An 8,192-nucleotide genomic window follows, 5' to 3' on the forward strand; every position below is an offset into this window, starting at 1 on the left:
GAAAAGCTGGATCAGCTGAATAGAATAAGTCCATCTACCTTTGTAAGGAAATAGAGGGGGGGCTTGAGGGCAGCCCCCCTTTCTGTGCAGCCCAGTGCAGCAGGTGCTTTAGAGCCAGGATTTGCTCTACTGTGTTCCTGCAGCCTGTAGCAGATGAGCTTCCAGCCCTTTGAAGATATTGTGCTTTGGTCTCCTTTTACTGCTGTTTTAATGCTTTACTCAAGGAAGAACATGGGTTACAATGCTCACTCTAAATCTTTTGTTTGTTATATCTGTGATGATCTGATACCTATAGTTGTCCCTTCTGCTGGAATAAAGAATGTATTAGTCAATTTGAAGACAATTAAAATAAGAATTTTTGTAGGAGCAGATGAAGGGAACTCTGCCCACTATGGAATACCACTGCAGTGTACAATGTTGGTGTACCATACCTTTACTAAAAATATCCCTGTTAAAATTAATTTCTGCTCCTAGTAAATTGCAAATATTGAAGCAAAATGTTCCATGAAGGGCCAACATTGGTGAGAAGTTGTATGTGTCTATTTGCAACTTAGTCTTCAAGTTTTTTCTTAATCCAAACACTTGGCCTTTTTAAAATTTCTTTTCTTAATTATTCTTAATTTCTTTATGCAAGAGGATAGTTTGCTTAGTCATTTTGGCATTTAAATTGGGTGGTTTACTTTTTTATGTTTGAACAGAAATAAAGAACACCCTGACTTAAAGCTTTGGTGTCATCCATGGAAGCACATCACGGTGGATGAAAAAATCCATACAAAACACATCATTCACTTCGAGGAAAACTGCTGCAAAGAGGAGACAGCAAGTTACAGAACTTGGAATGGGACAGTTGAGAAACCCTCAACAATTCCTTCTGTGGAGGAATCTTACATTACGAGTGAACACTGTTACCAGAAGCCTCGGGCCTACTATCCTGCCATAGAGCAGAGGCTGGTTGTGGAAACAAGAGGTTCAGCCATGGATGATGGTGTAAACAGAATAAGAGAAAATGGGGATGATGCCTTCTCAGAGAGGTTTGGCTGGAATCTGGACCAAGAAATATGCAAGATGGAAAATGAATCTAAACACAATTACCCTAAGGTATTTTTATGAAAATAGCCATCTCTGGCAAAGAGCATGTGTTTTTCTGGCAACCTGCAAACTTCAGCCTTTTTTAATACTTTTTGGTCTGTTTGTGGGTTTGTTTTTTTTTGTTGTTGTTGTTAGACTGTTAAATTTAAGTTGCCAGTAACAACTAAAATGATACATGTGATCATTTCCTTCATTTTGTAATATAATTTAAAAATCTAGGTTGACTTCTGGACCTCAAGTTGTTTGAAGAGTGTGGACCATGCATTATGGTCCACTGGTAGCTCATTGCTGCTTACTTTTGTGTACTTTTAAATGAAACATAAACACTAGCAGAGAGAGAGCAGGCCAAGCATGTATGATACTACCAAATATACTGTAGGCCAGCTTCTAATTATGTCGATCTTCTTTCCACATTCTTTCTAATAACTAATTTCAGGTTCTTCAGGCAGCATTTCTAGATTTAAAAAAAAAGGTATCAGCCTGAAGTGATTTTTTTTTAAGACTGATCACCATGGAATAGTCCTGTATCTTCTTCATACTGGAGCACTTCAGGTTTAGCTTTTCAAAGCTTGGCTCTCATTGTCAATTCTGTCAGCCTAGTAGAAGCCTTTCTGCTCTCCAGTGCAAAAATTTTGCTTCTATTAGTACCAATTCCTATGAAATTGGGCTGAGAAATATTGCAAACCCTCTGGGAAATGAGTGAAGCCCTTCTGCTCTGGAGCCATGCTAGGGGAGCTGTGGGTGTTCACCTAGAGAAGGATCCAGGGAGACCTGAGAGCCCCTTCCAGTGCTTGAAGGCATCCTGGAGAACTGGACTTGGGACAAGGGATGGAGGGACAAGACGAGAGGGAATGGCCTTAAGATGAAGGAGTCTAGATTTTGGATAGGATATTAGGAAGAAGTTGTTCCCTGTGAGGGTGGTGAGGCCCTGGCCCAGGCTGCCCAGAGCAGCTGTGGCTGCCCCTGGATTCCTGGAAGTGTCCAAGGCCAGGTTGGATGGGGCTTGGAGCAACTTGGGATAGTGGCAGGTATTGGAAATAGATGACCTTTAAAGGCCTCTTCCAACCCAAACTACTTGTACAATTTTATGATTCCATTAAATACTGAGCTCCCTTTTTTATACTAAAGGTTAGGATAGCTCTTATTTCATCCATATGTAAGTTGTAATTTGCTACTTTTAACTTCTCTATCAGTCTGTTGAGATTGTTATGTATCCTAGAAAGGGAAATATTTTAGTTTTCCAATCTTAAAGACCTTTTTTTGAAAGGGTCATATTTCAGCAGAAGGATGAGAAAAGTAGGGGAGTAGAATGAGCACTGCTGATGTAGTCAGGTTTCATAAGGAATGCTTGTTTGGAGATGGATCAGAGAAAGTTTTAGTAGAATTTAGATTGGATTCCTTAAGGAAAAATCCCTTTTCACTCCTGAATTGTTTGGTCTTTAGTTGATTATTGTCAGGTGAAAAACAGCTTCAGCATTCCCTGAGATGAACAGATTTAGTGCAGGATCTTCCAGATGAAAAGTGGCAGGGAGATAACTACATGTGTATGTTACCTTCAGAAAACCAGATGCTTGTGAAGTACAAATAGTTTTTAGCAAAATACCCATAAAAATATTTTTATATTTAGGTATTTTTGCCCAAATCAGGTTAGTGTGTGTATATGGTCTGTCTCTCCCACTCACTGGCCTATGATGAGTTCAGCTATTATGGGGGACTGGGAGTTTGGCTTCCCAACTCTCTTTCACTGTAACAAATATTTAATGTGTGCATTTCTGCTAGGTGAGAGAGTCTGTCTCTAAGAAGGTCTCTCCAGAGGAAGCTATTGAAATGAAATTGCTGGAAAAAGATAAAGAAGGAGTAGTGAACTCACAGCTGCAGTGGCAGCTCAATCTTTTAGCTCACGTGGAATCTCTGCAAGATGAAGTCATACACAGAATGGATTTCATTGAGAAGGAGCTAGATGGTAAGTAGTGTTATTCTAGTTTTAGAAACAACTTTTTTTTAAACTGAACTACCTGTTCAAAATATGTTAACCAGAATTTTACTTCTTCAGACCTACAAAGAGATCAATGTTTCATTATCACATTTTCTAAATAGAAAATAGACATGCTGCTGATGTGGGGGGTGGGTTTTAAAACAAAGAGCAGAATTTCACAGAAGTTAGATCATCTCTAAAAAGTTGCATCAGGTGTTGTACTAGAACATCTTTGCGTCTTTTTGGGTTTAGGTTTTTGTCATTTTCGAAAACTCTTCTGTGTGTCTGCATTTCTGTTTTTCAGGGCCTTGCTGACTATGTTAGCCTGTCCTCAGTGGCTTCTTCAGTGCACAAAGCTCTTACTCTTTCCTGTCTATTCCAAATTCTTCACTTAAATGTCTTTGCATAGTAATGGAAAACTTATAAATCCTTTGTGTTGCATTAAATGATTCAGGATAGTTCTTCTTTACATTGTTAAGTCTGACCATTGGTTGTGTAGTGGTTACAACAGCAGCTTTACTTGCAGGGGAATCCAACTTCTGCCCAAGTAAGAGCCCTCTCTTTGTAAGTAAGGTACTGAAAAGTTGGACAGCTAAAGGGTTATTTCAGGTAAAGAAGATCAGTCAGGGCTGTACTGCCCAGAGAAGCTCTGGTTCCAGAAAGTTAGAGTTTTTGTACCTGCTGCTGAGCAGGGGTCTGTGCAGTGTGTCGCTGCTGTGAGCAGGAACTTTCTTACTCCAAGATGGGATGTGTCAGTAACGAGTGATGCTGCTGGTTCTGCAGCAGGTGCTGCCCATGGGTAAAATTTACCTGTTGATCTGGTTGGTGACAGTGGCTGCTCTTGGTAGAGGTATTTATTCTGTCTTCAAGGTTTCAGTCTCCTTCTGCAATACTGTCAACATCCCCAAAACTCATCATAGTCCAACCTGACCACCTTACTTGTGCGCATGTTACATTGTCACTTGACTTGTCTGCTGCTCAGTGGGATTTCTTGTTTCCCACAAATAAGCTTTTTAAAGCAGGAGTTTATCTTCCTTGTGCTTTTGATCTTCTGGTTTGTGCTTTTGATCTTCATCCCCATTTTGTGTTACCCAGTTCTGTCTTGGTCTGTTGTGTTCTGTGTTGATGACAGATTTCTTTTGCTATGATAGTCCCATCTTTGATGGTGTAAACTCCCTGTACAACAGTGTCTTTGCCCTGAAATTGACACACGCATCAGAAGAAGATTAGCATGAGGTTTCACAATGTCTGGTCCAGAGTTTTCCTTTCCTGCTTTTACCTAGGAGCAGCAGCTTCCTCCTCCATCCCCATGTGGATTATTTGGTTACGTATCAAAAGTTACTTGCGAAGATTGGTGTGAGGTGTTCAGTTCTATGATTTCTCAAATAACAGTGTTAAATATTGCCCACTGCCTTCTCAAGATTTACAAAATATTTAAAGAATTCTTGTTTTGTGACTTCAGATGAGCTGTTTGCTGAGAACTGCAGTAGTGACAGATTTTATTTTCTTTGCAGTTCTGGAGAGTTGGTTGGATTACACAGGAGAGCTGCAACCCCCAGAACCACTGGCTCGACTCCCCCAGCTCAAGCATTGCATAAAGCAGCTGATAACGGACTTGGGCAAAGTGCAGCAGATCGCGCTGTGCTGCTCCACGTGAGGCTGGAGAGCTCTGGACTGTGTGTGCAAAACTGGAGGGTCTGATGGGAGCACATCTGAATCTGTAAATTAAACTAGCATGCTGGTTGCATGGGATGCAGATTGACTTCAGGGACTTGTGAAGAAGCGTTGTTCAAAGAAGAGCAAAAAGGTTATTTCAGGTCTATTAGACAATTATAATGCTGTGGAAAGGGTCATACTCTTGTCTCCAGAGGTTGCCTGTTGCTTGTTAAGTTACACTAAAATTTTCACTCCCTACAAGTTGCTCATCAAAACGGTAGACTTCTTCATCATTAAATTGACTAAAAATTGTGCCACTGAAAAACAGAGTTCTAAGAGCCAAAAAAGTTTGGTTGACAGGGGTTGTAAATAACTTTGCGTAGTTTAAGTGACTCATGTCATGTTTTATTTCTTCTGGTTTATGCATACTAGCACTCAGTATTTAATCATTAGGAGATGTTGTAACAGTTTCAGACTTAGTAAGTATGAATGTCCAGCTCTTGACTGTAAGTGTTATGTGGAGGTTTTCAAGTAACAGTGGCCTGACCCACATTTCTGTTACAGTAAATAATGTAGCAGGAAGTCACAGGTGGATTGCACTTATTTTCAGAATAAATGATTGTTTTCCATATTTATCCTCTCACTGTCACATGACTTGGTACTGGGGAAGCCCATGAAGGTGGTGTTTATGTGTGTGTATTCTTGAGCTCTCAACTCCAGCCATCCTGTGCCTCCTGCAGCAGTTGCTGGGGGCATCCCTCGTTGCAGGAGTATGGAATGCCGCCGGGAAAGGACTGGAGCCACGCTCTGAGCTCAGACTGCAACATGGTCTGTCATGGATGTGATATATTTTCTACCCATTTGTTAATAATTGCCATTCCGGTTATATTTGGAAATCTAGATTTTTTTCAATACTCTGGATGTGTTCATTGTAAAGACTTGCTATGAATGTGTGGTTTTGGGAATCAGTTTTTGTGTAAATAAAGCCTCAAGATCTATGCATGAGGTGCTGTCCTTGCAGACAGTGAGTGGGTTATTATCTTAAATGTTCTGTGTTCACTAAGTCCCTTTTTATACCTTAAGTTTTAATTTTCAGTTTGTGTTTACTTTGTGATGCAGGTGACAAGGCTGCTGATGTTCAGTCAGGTTATACAGAACCTTTGGAATGTTGTGAGCATTTGAGAGGTTCAGAGTCTTTCAGCTGCATTTCACCACTCCTGAAATAATGGCTGTAACTTCAGTTTTCCTTCATAGACATTGCTGAGTTCAGTTCCCTATGGAACACAGTGAGCTGGTTTTGCAGTGAGAGCGTGTCCTTAAAAAGCTGGATTTATTACCCTTATTTTATTGTGTGCAGTGGTACTACCAAAGGGTAACATTCAAACAGAGTTGTAATGGAAAGGTCCATACCTGTACAAATTACTAATTTGGAATATATATCTGTAATGTTTTTAATCTGCAAAGAATAATGAAAACTTGAAATATCCAGTATTACTGTGGGAGTTGCAGTCTCTACGTGGTGAGTATTTTATTTCCTTCAGAAAACAAAATAATTAGGCTGCTCTAGGTAGTAAAACTAAGACTTTTATGCCAAGATTCACTTCAGGCAATAATTTGTCTCACAGTTTTATAGTACTGTGTTGGTATATAGTGAATACAACGTACATACAGAAGAGAAACAAACTTTCTTTTCTGTAACACAATTGGAATAAAGCTTACATTGTATTTTAAGGATCACTTGGCTCTCTGAATATAAGACCAATGCTGTACCGTGGCTCATTCCTGTCAGGTACCTGAGCTCATGTAGCTCAGAACAGCATCAGAGGAGCCTCCCAGGCAGCTGGTGATTTTCAGGTGAAATAGACCAGAAAAGGTGTTCCTTGGTTACAGTCTGTAAAGCAGGACATGCTTAGTGGGAACAGCTTGGTTGTGCTCCCAGTCTGAGAGCATTCAAGCACTCAGTCCCTGAGCTGGCTTCTTGCTGCAAAGGGGGATTTCTTCTCAAGCAATGGCTTCTGTGTGCTCATTGTATATTTTCACTTGTCAGTTTATTTTTCCTCAGGGCAGTATTGGAGGTTTGGAAGAAAAGGCATTTCCCATGGGTAGATAAAGTTGCAGACCCTGGAGACTTGCATCCCTTCAGTAGTGCTGGGGAAGCCCTTGCAGATAAAGACTGAAAATATTTATTTAAAATAGAGTAGTACTTCTCGTATTCAGGGAAGATTCTTCATTGTGCTCTGCCTGGATTCATTTCTGTCCCTTTTTTTGCAAGTTTCCTTATTGTTATTTTTAGTCTGGACCAACTGTTCAGACTGACAGGTCACTTTTTTGTTTCTTTAAATCACTGGTAAGTGAATGCAACGTGGAGCTGTGATGAACTGAGCAAACATTGCACTGTGGGTACACACGTGTTTGTTGATGCACTATTAGAACCAAGGGGCTGTACATAGAATTTTGTTTTGGAGCAATATTTGCAAAACTTGAAAACTTCTGTATCTTGGTGTTTGGAATAAATAAAAAATAGGTTTTTGTTGTTTAAGTTCTTAGTAAAGTCTTTGTTTCAATTAGTTATAACTCAATAAAATAATTTTGGAATTTTTTCCTTCACATTGCTTTGACATGCAATTACTGTAGTTTGTCAGGTATATATATCTCTCTTAACTGTTGCTAAAGTCTGGAAAGTACTATTTTCCAGATCTATGTTATATAAATATCCTTAATAGTGTGTTGGATATTGTTTAATGAGGAGCTCATACATTTTGTTCCTAAATCCTAATACATATAGTATATTAGTACCAATATATGTAATATATTAGTATCTAGTATGTGTGATCTGGCCCTAATTTTTGTTCTGCTTGGATGAGCAGCCTGTCAGGAACAGCCACAGCAGCTCACAGAGGAAACACAGCATTAGCATGGTGTGAAGCAGGGAGCTCTGGACGCAGTTGAACAATCCATATAGAGAAAATGCATGGGAAGAGGACGAAGCTGGGGAGGGTGGAGAAGCAGTGTACTTGGCCCAGGGTGCCTGAAGGCAGGGACAGGCACTGATGTACCTTCGGGTTCCATCTCTTGCCTCTCAGTTTCCCCAGTGGGAGGAAAGCAGATGTATTCCCTTGTCCTACCAAATTTTGTTTTCTAATTTCATTCTCAAAAAACCAAAAAGTTAAAAGTATTCTTGTGAAACTGGATTTTAAGGCTGGAGGGTGCATCACTGCTGGAGCCTGGAGAGACTTGAGCCACTGATGGCAGATCTCAGTGTGTCTCACTGCACAGTGTCATCATGCTGGTATTTGATGATCATTTAAATGTCAAAATCAGGTTTTGGTCTGGATTTGAAGTAATTCAATGGGATGTGTGCTGTGGCTTGTCATGTTTTGATGTGCCCCTCTGATTTATTTACTTGCCTGATTGGAAGATTTCTGTAGATGCAAACTCAGAGAAGGAGACAGCTCTCAGTCAACAGTTGCCC

At 40.1% G+C, this 8,192-nt stretch overlaps 1 protein-coding gene across 18 annotated transcripts in view; it reads left to right on the top strand.

Annotated features, from left to right (window-relative positions):
- Nucleotides 1-7,327, top strand: part of PHF20 (PHD finger protein 20) — a 72,928-nt gene extending 65,601 nt beyond the window's left edge. For all 18 annotated transcript variants that reach the window (XM_064391125.1, XM_064391134.1, XM_064391132.1 and 15 more), the window contains 3 exons: nt 699-1,098; nt 2,869-3,052; nt 4,579-7,327. In XM_064391125.1, coding sequence (XP_064247195.1) covers nt 699-1,098; nt 2,869-3,052; nt 4,579-4,721 — 727 coding nt within the window. In that variant the 3' untranslated portion in view covers nt 4,722-7,327. The remainder of the gene's footprint in view (nt 1-698; nt 1,099-2,868; nt 3,053-4,578) is intronic.
- The last annotated feature ends 865 nt before the right edge of the window (nt 7,328-8,192 follow it).

The sequence above is a fragment of the Passer domesticus genome, chromosome 16, assembly GCF_036417665.1.
Source record: "Passer domesticus isolate bPasDom1 chromosome 16, bPasDom1.hap1, whole genome shotgun sequence".
Taxonomy (NCBI): Eukaryota; Metazoa; Chordata; class Aves; order Passeriformes; family Passeridae; genus Passer; species Passer domesticus.